We start from the raw sequence: 18,121 nt of genomic DNA, 5'->3' as shown, positions 1-18,121 counted from the left end.
TCACAGTCTCCTTTACATTGGGGAGATAACGCAGATTGGGTGATCGCTTCGCAGAACACCCCCAGTCCGAGTTTCTGGTCGCTTGTCATTTAAATTCTCCGTCCCACTCGGACCTTGGCCTCCTATACTGTTCCAATGAAGCTCAAGGAACAGCACCTCATCATTCCATTAGGCACTTAACGATCCAAACTTAAAATTGATTTCAGTAACTTCAGATCAGAACCACTTGCTTTCCCGCGCGCGCCCCCCGCCGCCCGCCCCCCCCCCGCCCGGACAGCAGGTGCTGGTAATGAAGCGGCTGTCGCCATTTACACCTCCTCTAGACCCATCTTTTGTTTCTTTACTTGTCTCATTACCACCCCCATTTGTCTTGCACCATTATTTCTGTTTCTTTCTCCACAGATGCTGCCTGACCTGCTGAATATTTCCACCCCAATTTCCAGCCTCCGCCCTATTTTGCTTTTGTTTATCTGTTGTAGTGATGTTGGTTGAGGGAATAAATGTTGGCCAGGACAGCAGCACTCCTGTTCTTCGAACAATGCCATGGGATCTTTTACATCCACCTGAGAAATTGGAAACTTGGTTTAAGATCGCAGTTGAAAGTTAGTGCAGCACTCCTTCAGTATTGCAGTGGACTGTCAGCCGAGAATATGCGCTCAAGTCTATGGAGTGGGGTTTAAACCCACAACCTTGAGTCAAGTGAGAATGCGACCACTGAGCTGAAACCTGCATCCAGAGAACCAAGTCCAAGCCCATGCTTTTGGGATAGACTTAGGTTTTCAAGTAAAATTTTTAAATGAAGGTATTACAAATCAGTGAATAAAGTGATTGAAAATCAAGATTACATATTTCACAAATTGTTAAAAACCTTAGTTTGTACATGAGAAATTTCAGTTACTGAAAAAAGACACCAAAAAAATGAGCAAGTGATTGAAGAATTTTATACAGCGACTAACAAAAGCAGTGATCAGAAAGCGTGGTGACAAACTGGAAAGAGGACATGTATAGGAATGGCCACTCAATTTTCAGTAGAAGAAATGCAGTGATTTGTTAACAATGTAACCCATACCACCATTAAAATGTTTATTCCCAACTAGTTTCCATTTCCTAATTCAGCAGTGTTTTATCAGCCAAGGTTGACGGTAGAGATTTTAGTGTGGTAAATGGGACAGTTTAACTATTACAAGAAGCATGTTTACTGCAGCAAAGCGTAGGAGTACAGCATTTTTATTGTTGGGTTTCATTCTGCCGTTCACTACTTTAACTGAATTCATTGTTTTACTAAGTATAGCCTGGTTCGGCCACTCAGTAATACATCTGTCACTGTGCTTAACACTGGTCCATCATGTTGAGTCTTCCAACTGCACCGTAGGGTGCTAAAACCGAAGTTGTCTCAATGATTCCCACATGCCATGCTCCTGATCTCAACTATGCTACTATGGGAAGATACCACAGGGAGAAAGGGAAAAATTGGACAACCAGGCTGCTGTTGCACACCTAACACCCAGCAGCAAAGGCCTTGGAGCAGGTTTGCAACCAATACTCTTGGCTAAGGAAGACAAGATTGCACAAAGGGAGAGAGAAAATAAACATTTACGTATAAAAATTACCCAGCTTTGGCATACAATGGAACATATAGCAGCAGAAAGAGCCAAAATCTAAAAATATTAAGCCACAAGCCAGTGGTTGTAAATCCCATCTTGTTCAACAGTCTCAAATCTTGGAAGATCTTTAGACATACCAATGTTCATACAAGTACAATTTAAAAATTGGTGTAGTAATTAAAAAGGCCAAGTCAGTCTAATAGATATGTAATCTATCTGCCTATTATTTGGGCAGACACGGTGGCATAGTGGTTAGCACTGTTGCCTCACAGCACCAGGGACCCGGGTTCGAATCCGGCCTCGGAGTGTGGAGTTTGCACATTCTCCCCGTGTTTGCGTGGGTTTCCTCCCACAGTCCAAAGATGTGCGGGTTAGGTTGATTGGCTATGATAAATTGACCCTTAGTGTTAGGGGGATTAAATACGTGGGGTTACGGGAATAGGGTGGGATATGTGTTGGTGTAGGGGTTACGGGGATCGGGTGGGATATGTGTCGGTGCAGGCTCGATGGGCCGAAATGGCCTCTATCTGCACTGTGGAGTTTCTGTGAATCTGGTACATGTGACATCATATCATTGCCCAAAATATAAAAGCATCTACAAGAATAACTTGTTTTACTGGTTAGTTAACCCTGAGGAAAGAAAAAAATAAATGCAGAGATGCTTCATGTAATGGTGCTGAACAGTTACTTTTTATATATAAAGCAGAATTGAATTTATTTCAGTTCTTGACAGGTCATTTCAAAATACACTATACCTTTATATCATTTCATGTGATCTCAATGCTTCGTGATTTATTTGTGCATTAACAAAATGAGCCCTGGCAGCTGACTAACCCAGAATTGTTGAGCAAACCTCCACCTTTCCTCAAACTTAAATGAAGCCAACGACGGAACAGTACCTCATGGTTATTGGACACTGCAACATTCCGCAAACTTAAATCAAACTCGACATGTGGATGCCATTTTCAGTACCTGCAAGTACATTGCTCAGCAGAAAACAATCATGTTCACCAGTGGACCTTTCATTTACACAAGTGTGAAAATTAGGGAATGAGAATAGACAGAAGGTTTCTAGCCAATATCAGTAAATAACTAGAACTTATTTAATTTTGTTTCCTGTGTCAAGGAGGGGAGAAAATCATTAACAGTGCATCACAGCATATTTCAGGGTCAGATTAGAAGCACCAATACAGAAGGGAAGTTTTGTGGGAACCAGCAGTTTACACAAATGGCAAATGTTTAGAGTTAATTAAATTCCAAGTTTCCAACCATTATCGCAAGCTACAGTATGGTGTTGCACAAAAAAAATGGTTATACTTCAGTTAAAAATATTGTACTACCAACACCAAATTCATTTTATTTTTAATTTAAAGCTCATGTAGTTTTGCCATTTTTAAAAGTTGATTTTAAATTCACAAAACCCTTTTGTCTAATCCCATCATCTGACCATTGATTAAGTCAGTTATCTGCGGATAACTCGGCACATTAGTTGTGTGTGTGTGTGTGTGTGTGTGTGTGTGTGTGTCCATTTCCTTTCACAACCAATGGAACTCAGTTTCTTCAGCTGGTTGGCACCGGTTTCCTCAAAACAGCTCCAGCAGATTTGCACGACCCCCAGTCAACAGCAGTCAGTAAATCAATGGCACACAGTGGAGAGTTCATCGCATCTTCCCTGTCACAGTCAGCAGCAGGAGGAGCTGTGCTTCTTCCCTCGATTTAGATTCACCGTGTCCGTTTGCATGAAATTGTCAGATCTATCATCGGCGGCAAGAACTCGTCGAACAGCCTCTTCAAAAGCCACTGCAACATTGGTGGCATCTTTAGCACTCGTTTCAAAATAAGGATGGTTGCCGTTATCTTTGCACCAAGCTTGAACCTCTTCTGCCGAAACTTGCCTCTCACTGACATCAATTTTATTACCTAGAACCACAAATGGGAAATTATCTGGCTCCTTCACATCTGCATAGTAGATGAATTCCTTTTTCCAATTGCCCAAATTTTGGAAGCTCTGGTGATCATCCACACTAAAAGTAAGGAGGCAACAATCTGAGCCTCGATAGAATGGTGTCCGAAGGCTCCTAAACCTCTCTTGACCAGCAGTGTCCCATATCTGCATTGTCACATAATGTCCATCTACTTCCAAATCTTTATTTAGAAACTCAACCCCTATTGTATGAAACAGATGTATATCAAATTTATTGGTCACATATCTGTTCATGAGTGAACTTTTTCCTACTCCACCATCTCCCAGTAGGATCACCTTCAGTAGGGTTGATTTTCCAGCCATGGTAACCTCAAATGTTTTAAATAACGAAATCAAAACAGCCTATAACAAAACACACAACACAGGTGTTCATTGCCATCTATTCATGGAGATATAAAGACTAAAAGTGATCAAAAATGTACCACCACACCCTGTGGTACAGTGTTAGTAATGTTTCAATCTGTCAGTCTATCAATTACAGCTGCTGGACAGCAGGCGGGGGAAGCGCTGGTTCAGAGGGCGGGTGCATGGCGAAAAAAAAAATCAAATTACCCCACATCACTGATGAGCCTCTAAGCAATTAGGCGAAAAGCTGACAAAAGATCTCGTCGTACCTTGGTCATCTTATCATTTGGCTATGGGGCAAGGAACGAAGAGAATCTCCGAGTAGAATGCAAGTTCAATGCATTAATTTACACACAAAATGTTACTATTTTTGTGCAGGCACATTTTAAAATGTATACGAACACCAAATACTGGACATTATAGGCCATGGTTAATGGATAAAGATAACCCTACATACAAACTGAAAGCTCATTCTCAAAAATCATTTTGGATAGTGCAAAATATGGGGTAGTTTCTGGCTTGTCCAATGTTAAAAAAGGAAGCACGAGTTGTAAACAAGTTCTATTAAGTTTAACAAAAATATTATACAGGTTATCAATGTGAGAACTTAGTGTACAGAATATTTGTATGCCTGTACACAATGGTCTCAGTATATCCAAAACCCACTGGAGAAATTAGAGGTAGCCCTGCTACTCAGACATGGAAATAGCTGGATTGGACCAGCAGTACTCGTATTGAAAAGCAACTCGGCACCTGACGAGAGTTAGGAAGTTTAAAATCTAGACTCATTACAGTAAATGTAATGGCATAACATGTTGGTGCTAAAATATGTTGACAGCAGGAGTACAAATCTTTCTTGTGACAAGATATAAATATTCTCTGGTTCAGACACACTTTGTTTTTGTGAACACATTTTACCAAATTGAAGTATATGATATCTGTACAGATTGACTGAAAATCTACTACAGCTGAATGATGAAATACACAATTTTCAGCTTACAAACAGTGGTGCAATGCAAGTTCTCTTAACCACTACACTTAACAGCAGACATTGAAAGTCTGGTCTAACCTAAATCTTGGAAAGTTCCCTTCTCCATCATGTGATCCAAAGCCAGATGTCCAAATTCTGACCAGAAGATACAAACAATTATGTAAAACTAAATTTAAAAAGTTGGGATATATATTCAAGGCTATGATACACTCAATTCACTTATAACCAGCTCTCTGTTTGGACATGATCTGAACTCTTCAAGTTTGTGTCGCAATCTTGAAACAAACTTCTAACAATTGGTTATTCTCTCTCTAAAATACCAGATCTCTAAATAAAATCTTTCTTCCTGTCACTTGACTACCCCAGAGTGCTTACATCATAAAAGCTGTACCAATCATGAGATTACCAACTCCACTGACTCAAGTTTTTAAATATACATTTACACAAGTCTATGTTAAGCGTCACCTTTATCTCTTCCTCACGTGCGTACATTAGTAAGAACCATGGTAAACTATTGCAAATGAGACTTGGTCACTGAAATCAAAAGCACCTTCAAGACTAAAGCTGCATAACAAATGAAGTATTTTAAATTTGTAAAGTAATCCCAACTTTCAAAAAGGACTATAAAATGCTGAAGGTTTACTCAGTCTGAGGTCAGCTGGACTCCTTATGCCACAGCCACCATACAAAACTCCACTCTGGCTCTACAAATGTATATATACAAACCCCAAACACACACTTTACAAAGAAAACAAAATCGCACTTTAGTTAAAAAATTGTTCCCCACCTCTTACACTTCAAAAATGCACAAGTGAACATTTTCAGCTTTCATATTTCAGCAAATTAATGTTTAGATTAATTAAAGTTAGAAAGCCCTACAGAAACTGAAAAATAGTAAGTCAATATTCCTTACCTTTTCAGATTAATACATCATTAGATTCCTGTGTAAAAAAAAGTTAAAGGTGAAAAAAGGTTGTGGATTATATTACCACATTAATCATTCACAAGATCTCATCACTTAATGAGCATTTTTAAAAACCTCGACGTATATATTTATACATAGTGATAATTCAATATCGAACCTAAATTTGTTTGCAACATGGTCCAACTAACAAAGTTCGGAGCTGTTTAGCAGCAGCCTAAAATAGCACCTGGAGTCAGGGTTTCATTCCAAGTCCCACACAACTTAACCGAGATCAACACTCACCCACCCCCGCAAGATTATAGGTAAACGCTTAGCATCAGCCATGGCTCACTCAGTTGCTGGCACTTCTGCCTATGAGTCAGGTGGTTATAGGTTCAAGTCTGGACTTGAGCACAAAATCGAGGCCAACACTCCAGTGCAGTACTGCACGGTTTGAGGTGCTGTCTTTCAGATGAGATGTTAAACCGAGGCTCCGTCTGCTCTCTCGGGTGGATGTAAAAGATGCTATGGCACTATTTCAAAGAAAAGCAGGGGCGTTCTCCCTGGTGTCCTGGCCAATATTTATCTCTCAACTAAAATCACAAACAGATTAGCTGGTCATTATCATTTTACTGTTTGTAGGACCTTGCCGTGCGCAAATTGGCTGGTGTGTTTGGGACATTACAACAGTGACCACACCAAGTACTTCATTGGCTGTAAAGTGCTTTGGGATGTCGAGATTGCGAGAGGTGCTACATAAATGCAAGTCTTATAAATAATTTACTTGCTCAATGTCAGCAAGTGTCTCACTTTTCCAGCTTTACGGGTCTGCTATTTCACTACTTATTTGGAACTGTTTTCTTCTTGGATGTACTAATCTATCAATCTCATTAAGTGTAATAGATTGGTCCTAAAAGAACTTAAACCACATCTTGTACAAAGCTGTCTATTTAAGCAAATATCCTGTACACCTTCCGACAGCAGATTAAGAACCTCAAAGAATCTAGTGAATATTCACTATAGCCCATTTTCACAGGAAAATAATTAAATCCCAGGTGTCATTTTTGTTATTGTAACCGAGTGTGATTTAATACATTATTAAAGTATTGAGTGCTATATTAGTCTGTGGCAACATTCTGGTATTATTGGCTTCAGTTAGTACAGACCAGCTGCTTGAACCACAAGAAAAAATAACTGTTAGTGCCCACTCAGTCGGATTCCAAACCCAGCCACCTGCTTTAGTTTATATTTTAGAACTAGCTGCCGTTCGCACGGCTTCACCAGTTCTGATCAGATTGCTTGCATCCCACTCAGCAGGTTTCATTCATGCATGTCAGCACAGGCACAATGGGCCGAATGGCCTCCTTCTGTGCTGTATGATTCTAGGTGCAAGTGTCATAGGAAACTTGGTCTTGTGTCCACTACAAAATGGCAGTTTCCATAAGTTAAAAGTACAAGAAAGCCTGAACTGTAACAGACACTGATAATACTAAACTTGCAGAATGGGCATATCATTGGCAAATGAAGTTCAACACAGATAACGGAGGTATTACATTTTGGTAGGAAGAATAGGGAGGTCACTTATCACTTGGAGGGTGCGAGTCGAGGTGGGGTAGAGGAACAAAGGGATCTCGGAGTACAAATCCACAAATCACTAAAGGTTGTGCCAGGTTAGCAAGGCCATAAAAAAAGCAAACCAAGCACTAGGGTTTATTTCTAGAGGGATAGAATTGAAAAGTAGGGAAGTTATGCTAAACCTGTATCGAACCTTGGTTAGACCACACGTGGGAGTACTGTGTGCAGTTCTGGTCGCCATATTATAAAAAGGATATAGAGGCACTGGAGAGGGTGCAGAGAAGATTTACAAGGATGATACCAGAAATGCGAGGGTATACATATCAGGAAAGGATGAACAGGCTGGGTCTCTTTTCTCTTGAAAAAAGGCTGAGGGGTGACCTAATAGAGGTCTTTAAAATTATGAAAAATTTTGATAAGAGTGGATACAGAATGTTTCCACTTGTAGGGAAGAGCATAACTAGAGGCCATCAGTATAAGATACAGGAAACTTTGTGCTATCCGGCACCGACGGGACCGAGCTGTTGCCGTCCCATCAAAACTGCCGGACAAACCAGCGCTAATGTTGAAACATACGGAGATTTTCAGCTCCGTGTGAATCAACAAACCCTGTTGCTTAGCAACAGCTTCAAAACAGTCGGCTGCAGCTTAAAAGCGTCTCTAGCTGAAGCTGTTGCTTAGCTACAGGCCTTGCAGAGCCTGACTGGGGGAAAAAAGCAACGAGAAGTAAAAAACTTATAGGAAACGGCTCCTGAATTTTGCCGGTAGATAGAGCTTTCCGGACTTTTAACCTCCGGATAAACCAAAGTTTCCTGTAGTCACCAAGAAATCCAACAGGAAATTCAGAAGAAACTTCTTTACCCAAAGAATGGTGAAAATGCAGAACTCGCTACCACAGAGAGTGGTTGAGGCGAATAGTATCGATGCATTTAAGGGGAGACTAGACAAGTATGAGAGACAAGGGAATAGAGGGTTACGCTGATAGATTTAGATGAGGAAAGACAGGAGGAGGCTCGAGTGGAGCATAAACACCGGCATGGCCTGTTTCTGTGCCGTATATCCTATGTATGAATGTTCATTTCTGCAAATCATATAATCCAACGTCAGTTACAGGTTGAGCACCCCGAATCCAGCAACCTCGGGACCGAGGCCAAGCCAGTTTTTGGATTTTTCCGAACTTTGGAACGTGTTGTGATATTTCCGGACATCGGACATCAGAAACATGCTCCGAGTCCGGAAATGCCTGGGCCCAGGTTGCGTTTTTGGTAAGCCTCCTTCAGGGTGTCCGGATTCCGGAACATTTTACAGATTCCAGACACCTGCCACTAATCTTCCCGGAGTCCGGAACATTCCGGCACTCTGGATTTGGGACACTCAACCTGTATTTAGATAAGTTGTAGGTTAGGAGTCATATTGCCGAGAATCATTGAGTTTGGGATACCAGCAAAATATTGCTCGTTGCCAGCCCAAAATACAAAAAAATTATTTCAAAAGCAAATAAAGGACCTCATGATGTAGCAACAGTGAAATAAGATCAGGTATTTCCCATCAGCTCCCACTTTAAAAATACAAAAGTTCTGTCAAGGATTGTAGCTCCATTCCTCAGATTTCAAAAAGTAACATTTTATGCATCTGTAATATAAAAAGCATTGCAATTGTAAGTGTATGGTATGCAACCTTGCTCTGCAACGCTTAACTACTTTACACCAGCACCTGACTGCTGCTTTTCAGCACTTCCACAACAGCAGACATTTCCTATGTGACTTTCTGCCCAATCACTTGCAAGCAGACTGAAAAGACATTGAAAATTGATCTTCCCACCAGGTCTGTATTTCATTTGTAAAAATGATTGAGAGAGACGACTTTTCTTTACAGCCGAGAACTGTGATAGAATGAAAGGAAGGGTGCTGGTTTCACCCCCCCCCCCCAGTAATTCTACACAAGGAGGCATGTACTGGTGATGGGAGAAATCATATTTAATAAATACTGGAGAACAGTCCAGTCTACACACTGCTGGTCTCTCGGCACTTTACTCGGCCAATATCTGAAGTTGTCTAGAACATTCCGTATAATGCAAGTTAATTACAGATGAGGGAGGTCATTCAACCATTTTAACTCATTAACCCAGAAGTTCCCTAAAGTCTCCAATTGTGTCTAATTATTCCAGGGTTTGCCTCTCCATCACCCCATTGGGGAGCCCTTTCCTCGAGTTGATCACTGAAAATTTTCCCGATATCCATCTTAAATTTGCCTTTTACTAGTTTGATATAATCAATATACAGGAAACTCTCGATTTACCGGCACCTAAATAACCGGAAATCTCTGTTAACCGGCAAAATTCAGGAGTAGGTTCAGGTAAGTTTTACTTCATATTCATCATCATCGGTGACCACTCGAATTAGAGTATGGTATGTCCTTCATCAGTCATCTACTTGTGGGTCTTCAGGTGGCTGTGGAGGCCAATCCGAGATCCACAGACTCTACTACTGTGGCCGTGTAACCGGGGTTCCTGGATCTGTGGCCGTGTAACCGGGGTTCCTGGATCTGTGGCCGTGTAACCGGGGTTCCTGGATCTGTGGCCGTGTAACTGGGGTTCCTGGATCTGTGGCCGTGTAACCGGGGTTCCTGGATCTGTGGCCGTGTAACCGGGGTTCCTGGATCTGTGGCCGTGTAACCGGGGTTCCTGGATCTGTGGCCGTGTAACCGGGGTTCCTGCACCTGTTACCATGCAACAGGGACTCCTGGATCTGTGGCCGTGTACGGGGCTCTCGTACCTTAGTAAGTATACCTCTCTGTAATCGGACTTTTTGATCAACCGGCAGCACGCTGGTCCCGGATAAAAAAAAGTTTCCTGTAGTCTGATCATGATGTCCTCTGACTTATATTCTACTACGTTGGCTATGTAGTTTAACATTCTATTGGTTTGGTGGATTGCTGCACTGGCTATGTTAAACGTCAAGAAAAGGATTCTTAAGTCTCTTATCCGTAGCTATTTCAACACCATTCACTGAGTGCATATGTTGCTCCTTTGTTCTTGTTATGTGCTGTACCTTGTATTAAACTGCATCTGTCCTTGATCTGTGTACATACTTGTTTGGCCAACATTAATTTCTGAAAATGCTGGAAACACTCAGGTCAGGCAGCATCGAGGAGAGAGAAACAGAGCTAACGTTTCGGGTCAAACCCTTCATCAGAACGTTCTGACGAAGGGTTATCGACCCAAAACGTTAACTGTTTCTCTCTCCTCGATGCTGCCTGACCTGCTGAGTGTTTCCAGCATATTCTGTTGTTATTTCAGATTTCCAGCATCCACAGTATTTTGCTATTACATCAGAAACCTGAGCTGTTTCCACTGATGCTACTGCCCCTCCTAGTTTGGTATCAGCAAATCTAACCACTTTACATTGAATTTCATTTACATAAATGAAAAACAAAGGGTCCCCAACGCTACACCAATCTCTGGGGCACTCTGTACTTCCCCCTCCCCCACTTGCAACATAGGTCCTAACGAGTACTCCTCCTCTACCCCTCAGCCAGTTTCTTGTCCATTCCCAGGGACTGAATCTCCACAACGGAGTTTGACGAATAGCCTTTCATGTAAGACTCCGTCAAATGCCTGGAAGTTTGGGTACTTTATGTAGAGCTCTCCTCAGTCTATTTTGGATGTTACTTCCTTAAAGAAGTCAAGAAGGTTGGTCAGGTATTATATTCCTCTCTGAATTCATGTTGGCTACTATTTACTAGGTTATTATTGTACAGACCTTCAAATTTACTTCTGATAACTAAAGAGACCCCAATGTATCTGTACTTGTTTTATCACTTGTTTGAACATAAGCACCACATTGGCCTGTTTCCAATCTGCTGGTACATCTCGTGTGTCTCCCTCATAATGGGTCTCAGTGCCTCCCAGATCTCCTCCCTATTCTCTTCAGCGTTCTGGGGTAAATACCATCTATCCCCAATTTGTTTTGAGTCCTTTTAGCTTCTATCGAACTGCATCTCGTTTATATTGACATTATTGATTTTACTTTGGTTACCTCAGGGGAGGGCATGTTATTTATTTCTTACCTCAGCCATACTTTGAGGAGGTAACCATACAGAATTGTTTATGTTTATCCTCAATTTCAATTATATTTGCACCTTTTGTAGTTTTCACTGCTTCTGACTGCCCCCTTACTGTTTTAGCATTGAAAGAATATTTTTACTGTTAAGTTTAGCCTCTGCTATGCTTTTCCCTGCCTCTCTCTGCCCACCCCTTTAACCTGTTTCTACATATTATATTCATTCCAGTGAATTTATTTCCCTTTGCAGGCTCTGTAGTTGTCATTTTTCCTCTTTATATTGCTTTTAATTTGTTAATCCTGAGTCACATTTGTTTAGTCTGAGCTTGCTGATCTGATATTTATAGAAACATAGAAGATAGGAGTAGGCCATTCGGCCCCTCGAGCCTGCTCCGCCATTCAATGAGATCATGGCTGATCATCCAAACTCAGTACCCTGTCCCTGCTTTCTCCCCATATCCCTTGATCCCTTTAGCCTTAAGCAATATATCTAACTCCTTCTTGAATATATTTAATGAATTGGCCTCAACTGCCTTCTGTGGTAGAGAATTCCACAGGTTCACCACTCTCTGGGTGAAGAAATTCCTCCTCATCTCTGTCCTAAATGGCTTACCCCTTATCCTTAGACTGTGACCTCTGGTTCTGGACTCCCCTGCCATCGGGAACATCCTTCCTGCATCGAGTCTGTCTAGTCCTGTTAGAATTTTATAAGTTTCAACGAGATCCCCTCTCATTCTTCTAAACTCCAGCGAGTACAAGCCCAATCGACCCAATCTCTCCTCATACGTCATTCCTGCATGTTGAGCATTATACTTTTAAAGGTTTGCCACTTGTCTTCTACTGAAGTGTTGAGCAACCTCAGCCAATCGAATATATATTTTATAAATACCAGAAAACAACTTCATCTGCTCACATGTGTCTCAGCATCTGTCTCAACCAACATCTGAAGATGCCTGGGAACAGTCCTTAAGTCAGGAAGAATGAGGAGGAAAATAATCCATTTGATATTATATAAAATCATATGCAACAGAGCAGCCTGGTGGCACACCTTGCTGGAACAGCAATGCAAAAATACAGTGATGGGACACAGGTTTCCAATCCCAACCATGCTACTCTTGGAGCACTAGGCATTCCCCTATAGAAGGAAGAAAGAAATGAGGAAGATCATCCCAAGCCACTCCTTGAATTGTGTTTCAGACCAGTACTGACAGACACCTTGGAGCAGGTAACCTGCATGGCTGCCATCTTGCTAGCAGTGGGTGTTGCACAATGTAAGCACAAAATAAGAACTACATACTTTACAATTTTACTGCTGCACACCTTCTGTCCCTTTGTTAGGTTTCTGTCAACTTTGTATTCAAAATTCCCATCTCCATATTTGTAATGATAACCATCCATGTAAACTTGTTATGCTGTAATTCCACCTCCCGCAGTGGTGGCATCTCAGTTTTGATTCTCCAGATCTGGTCATTTACCTTATTGTTATTTTTGGAACCTTGCTGTGTGCAAATTGGCTGTGTTGGTCTCCAGTACAAAAGTGACTGCACGTCAAAAGTACTTCATTGGCCGTGAGGCACTTTGGAGCATCGAGATTGTTAATGCAAGCTCTTCCTTTTGCTGGCCCCTCACTTTGTACTGCAGAAAAACACCTATGCTCCAATCAACTCTACTTCCAAATTGATATAAACAACTTTATTCTGCTTTATAAATAATCAAATCCAAGTATTGACAAAATGTATGACTTTAAAATGAGAACTGAATTACATCTGCACACCTTGCCCAAAGTCCTTAGTCCTGGTCCCCAATCTCCACTTCACCTGAAGACTCCACTTGGTCCCAACTCCCCGTGTGCAATGCCAAAAGGAGATTGACTAGTATTACTCTTAGAGAACAAGAGGTTACCTATAGAAGTTATCACTGGGAATTTCCCAAGAACAAAAGAGGTTACCTATAGAAGTTATCACTGGGAATTTCCCAACTAAAATTCTCAACGTGCAAGACTGGAAAATAACAGAACTTTTACCCTTTTAATCCAAAGTAACTCAAATGATCTGTTCATTTCTTCCCGCCATACACAAAGCGCCTCCAGCGCTATTTTACTTCAATTGCTTAATTCAATTTTTATGCACGTTTCCATGAACCTCCAAATATAGAAATATACAACATAGCTGGTGACAAGATTCGAATCAGAATGTCAGCTCTAAAATAAGTAGTGCAGCTGATATATCGGGCCACTAATCCTCTCCCTTTCTACGCTGCTGCAACTGTTCCGGGCTTGAATCCCGATTATAAACCTACAACTACCCACTGTGCTTCTCTTAGCATTTCACTAAGGGTCCATTGAGGCATGCGTTGCTACCTCACACACCAACCCAAACTACCCCATGGTCCCCTCTCGCCAATGTTCCCGCCTAGTGTGCCTGCAGGAAGCCAGCCTCCTCCCCATCCAACTCGCCCTACCAGCCATTGTTGCATTAGATCTCCCAGTGGACCAATCATCACCTCTTCTCCGTATTTCCTTCTAGAATATCCATTCAATTGCGATCAAGGACCTTGCCAATCTTATTGTGGGTTATTGCATTGATATCCTGACTAACTGAAACTTGGCTCACGGGTGGCAACGCCTCACTGGCCCAAACCACCATGGTAGCGGAGTGGTCCTCGTCAACAAATCACACCGTCGTTCCCTCTACTCCTCTGGTAGCAGCTTCTTTGAGCACTTAACCTTACTTCATCACTCCTTTAAAATGCTTGTTGTTTACCGCCGCCCCCACCCCCCAACCCTCACTGAGTTTTGCACAAATATCCACCCTCGGATTGCACTGAGCAACCACATCCTTGACTCAGCTCCCCTTGCCCTCTCCCCTGACTTCACTGCTCTCCACTTCCTTCTGTCAATCCCTGTTAAAAAAACTTTCCCCTTAGTGCAATTATAAGTGACTTTCTAAATCGCACCTGCCTAGCCTTTGGCCTTCCATTTGCCACAATCGATCTGCACAGCCACTCCCCCATGTACAGCTTTGAAGCCTTGTCCTAATAAAAACCTTTACTCTCTCCCATCTCGATTACCCCTCTGGTACGTCCTCCATTTCACTTAAGACAAAGCGGCACAAACTTAAAACATAATTGGCTTTCAGGTGTATGCTAAGGATACCCAGCTCGACCTCCCCGCCAACCTTCTTGACCTCTACTGCTGTGCTGACAAGACTGTCCGACTTCCAATTATGAATGACCTGCAATTTACTACAGTTAAACATGAAGACAAAACCATTGTCTATAGCCCCACTACAAACTCTCTACCCTCGCCTCCGATTCGATCCCCCTCCCTGACCATTGTCTTAGACTAAACCATTCGACCCCCCTCCCTGACCATTGGTTTAGACTAAACCAGTGTTCACTACCTTGGTGTCCTATTTGACCCTGAGCCGAGCATCTGACCCCATAACCTCCTCCAGATCTACAATTCCCCCTAAATCCTCTGACTCTTGCTTTTTGTACACACACCACCCAACAACCCCCCTCCGGTCATCTAGGCCCACATTCTACAATTCCCTCCCTAAAAATAGGAAACAGAGTAGTGGTGAACGGTTATCATTCAGACTGGAGGAAGGTATACAGTGGCGTTCCCCAGGGGTCGGTACGAGGGCCACTGCTTTTCTTGATATATATTAATGATTTGGACGTGGGTGTACAGGGCACAATTTCAAAATTTGCAGATGACAAAACTTGGAAGTATAGTGAACAGTGAGGAGGATAGTGATAGACTTCAAGAGGGCATAGACAGGCTGGTGGAATGGGCGGACACGTGGCTGATGAAATTTAATGCAGAAAAGTGTGAAGTGATACATTTTGGTAGAAAGAATGAGGGGGAAATATATAAACTAAAGGGTACAATCCTGAAGCGGGTGCGACATGAGGAAAAACTTTTTTTAACGCAACGAGTGATTAGCATTTGCAATGCACTGCCTGAAAGGGTGGAGGAGGCAGAGTTAATCACAGCTTTCAAAAAGGGAGTTGAATAAGTATCTGAAGGAAAAAAATGTGCAGGGTTCTGGGGAAAGGGCGGGGGACTGGGACTAGCTGAAGTGCTCTTGGAGAGCCGGCACAGGCTCAACTGGCCAAATAGCCTTCTTCCATGCTGTAACCATTCTATGGCTAACCCTTCTGCATCCCCTCCTTAAAATTCACCCCGTGACCAAGTTTTTGCTTACCCCAACTAATATCTCCTCTTTTGGCTCAGCATCCATTTTTGTCTGATTATACCTCTTAAGGACATTTTTCTCTGTGAAAGCCACTACATAAAATGCAAGCTACTGTTGCCTTCCTCGTCTCCCCAGCCTCCAAAGCATCCGATTGCTCATTTGATCACACCTTTCACTAAAGTAGGTTTGTGAGCCAATTTGAATGCACACCTGCTTTGATGGCATGTGGTGCTCTGCAACACGATGATCTGCTTCAATCTTGATCAGTTTGAGCACTAAACAGTCTCCTGCAGACCAATGCAATTTGCCCTTCTCACAGCCAAATGCTAAAAAAAAACTTAGAATTCTTGAAAACAGACTCTGGCAGCCAGATGTGGCAAATAATACTTTGTACACTGCATTCAGGTGATGAGTTACAGTAAATATAGATCTAAATAATCCAGAGTCAAAAAATGAACTGGGCAACACTATTAATGAGACGATAGCAAAATACTGCAGATGCTGGAAATCCGAAATAACAGAAAATGCTGGAAAAACTCAGCAGGCCAGGCAACATCCGTGGAGAGAAAATAGAGACAACGTTTCGAGTCAAACCCTTTGTCAACACTATTAATGAATTACGATGAACTGGGCAACACTATTAATGAATTATGAACTGGGCAACACTATTAATGAATTAAGATGAACTGGGCAACACTAATAATGAATTAAGTCTAATTTCCTCACTTTACCCTCTTTTTGCTTTTTAGTATTTCAGTCTAAAGGATTTTGAAGATTGGCAAATCACACAAGTGTTACTCCTGAAACATCAACGCTTTTTTCTTTCTCCACAGACGTTGCCCAACTTGCCGAGTGTGTCCAGCGCCTGCAGTACGTTGCCTTTGGGTGCACTTGTGTTGCACCGGCATTAATGATTGCTGGCGCTATTAATTTACAGCCCGGGAGAGGAATGCAACTGCAGCAGACCGACACCAATCGCAAACAAAACAGTGACTCATGTGAGAAGTCACAACACCAGGTTATAGTCCCAACAGCTTTATTTGGAAAATCACAAGCTTTCGGAGCGACTCAAGGGGGGGAATCCCTGCCCCCAGATTGCCAACTAATGCTGCCTTGAACTGCACGGACATTGCCCCAAGTGCTTGAAGCTGGGGGTAGCTGCCGGCTTTCAGGTGACCCGCTTTTACAGAAGGTGCGCCACTGGAACACACGAGGTGTGGACACCAGCGGCCCCAGATGCACTGCCTGTGTGTGTGCGCGCACACACGGTGCTGGCTGGCCAAGTTTGCACCGGCTGCCCGGGCCGCAGTCCGACTCCCACACACTCCCCGGCTTCTGCTGTCAACACAAGGCGAGGCGGCCGCTCGGAGTAACCAGGCCGTTAACATAACAAATATGCGACAGAGAAAGACAGACGTCGACTTTAGTGCAGAGACGCCACAAAGTTCAATGATTACCCCTCACACACACGACGCAGCGCTGCCGAGCCGAGCCACACTTACCGCCCGCTCACTGCAGCCCGACAACCGGCGGCTCCAACGTCCGAAGTGACGTCAGCGCGCGCGAGGGGGAGGCGTGGCTTCACCCCCCCCAACACGTGACGCCCCCTCAGCTGACAGTCACGCCAGGAAAAGCCGGCAGTCATGTGACCGCCAGCCAGCTCCCTCTCCTCACACACACACTGCTGTTTCTAGCCAGTGACTGTCTGCAATCAACACAAGATCTGCGATGAGAACCCCTGCCTTGTAGGCACCAGGGCTTGTGATCTATCAAAGATGTACATTGAGTTAGTCAAAACTGCCCAACGCATTACCGGCACCCGGCTACCGACCATAGAGCACATATACCAGAAACGCTGTTTACGGAGGTCACGGTCCATCATCAAAGACCCTACCCACCCCAGCCACAGTCTGTTCGCCCTCCTGCCATCTGGGAGACGCTACAGATGCATTCGCACCCGTACGACCAGATTTAGGAACAGCTTCTTTCCCAGGGCTGTCATCCTACTGAACTCCACAAATAAACTCTAAAGCCTGCACATCTGCCAATGCACTTTATCATGGTTATGTTTATGTTAATGTATTACAAGCTAAATGTATGTTGAATGTTTAAATGTCTTAATCTAAATGTACACTCTCGGGAGCCGCAAGCCTACATTTCGTTGTACTGCACTTGTGCACTAACAATGACAATAAAAGTTGATTTGATTGATTTGATTTGATTTGATGAGAACCCCTGCCTTGTAGGCACGAGGGCTTGTGATCTATCAAAGATGTACATTGAGTTAGAAACCGCTTCTGTCCCTTACCAGAGAGGTCAATAACCAGGGACATAGATTTAAAGTCATTGTTAGAAGGATTAGAGGGGAGTTGAGGAGAACTTTTTTTCACCCAGAGGGTGGTGCGTGTCTGGAACTCACTGCCTGAAAGGGTGGTAGAGGCAGAAACCCTTATTG

The 18,121-nt window shown here is 42.9% G+C and overlaps 1 protein-coding gene across 3 annotated transcripts; it reads right to left on the bottom strand.

Annotated features, from left to right (window-relative positions):
- Positions 1-923: 923 nt before the first annotated feature.
- rab9a (RAB9A, member RAS oncogene family) lies at positions 924-17,294 on the bottom strand. 3 transcript variants are annotated; one of them, XM_086006272.1, is made up of 3 exons: positions 17,169-17,294; positions 5,838-5,865; positions 924-3,930 (listed from the first exon to the last, which is right to left on the bottom strand). In XM_086006272.1, the coding sequence occupies exon 3, from the start codon at positions 3,889-3,891 to the stop codon at positions 3,286-3,288; it is 606 nt and encodes a 201-aa protein (XP_085862398.1). In that variant the 5' UTR covers positions 3,892-3,930; positions 5,838-5,865; positions 17,169-17,294; the 3' UTR covers positions 924-3,285. The 3 variants fall into 3 exon arrangements, with proteins under 3 accessions (XP_085862398.1, XP_085862399.1, XP_085862400.1); XM_086006273.1 differs by having other exon boundaries at positions 17,124-17,192; XM_086006274.1 differs by lacking the exon at positions 17,169-17,294 and adding an exon at positions 8,910-9,062.
- Between the last annotated feature and the right edge of the window lie 827 nt (positions 17,295-18,121).

The sequence above is a fragment of the Somniosus microcephalus genome, chromosome 14 (assembly GCF_052327205.1).
Source record: "Somniosus microcephalus isolate GS21.2 chromosome 14, FLI_Smic_1.0, whole genome shotgun sequence".
Taxonomy (NCBI): Eukaryota; Metazoa; Chordata; class Chondrichthyes; order Squaliformes; family Somniosidae; genus Somniosus; species Somniosus microcephalus.
The sequence above is the reverse complement of the archived record's forward strand: the minus strand, read 5'-3'. Positions and strand labels throughout refer to the sequence as shown.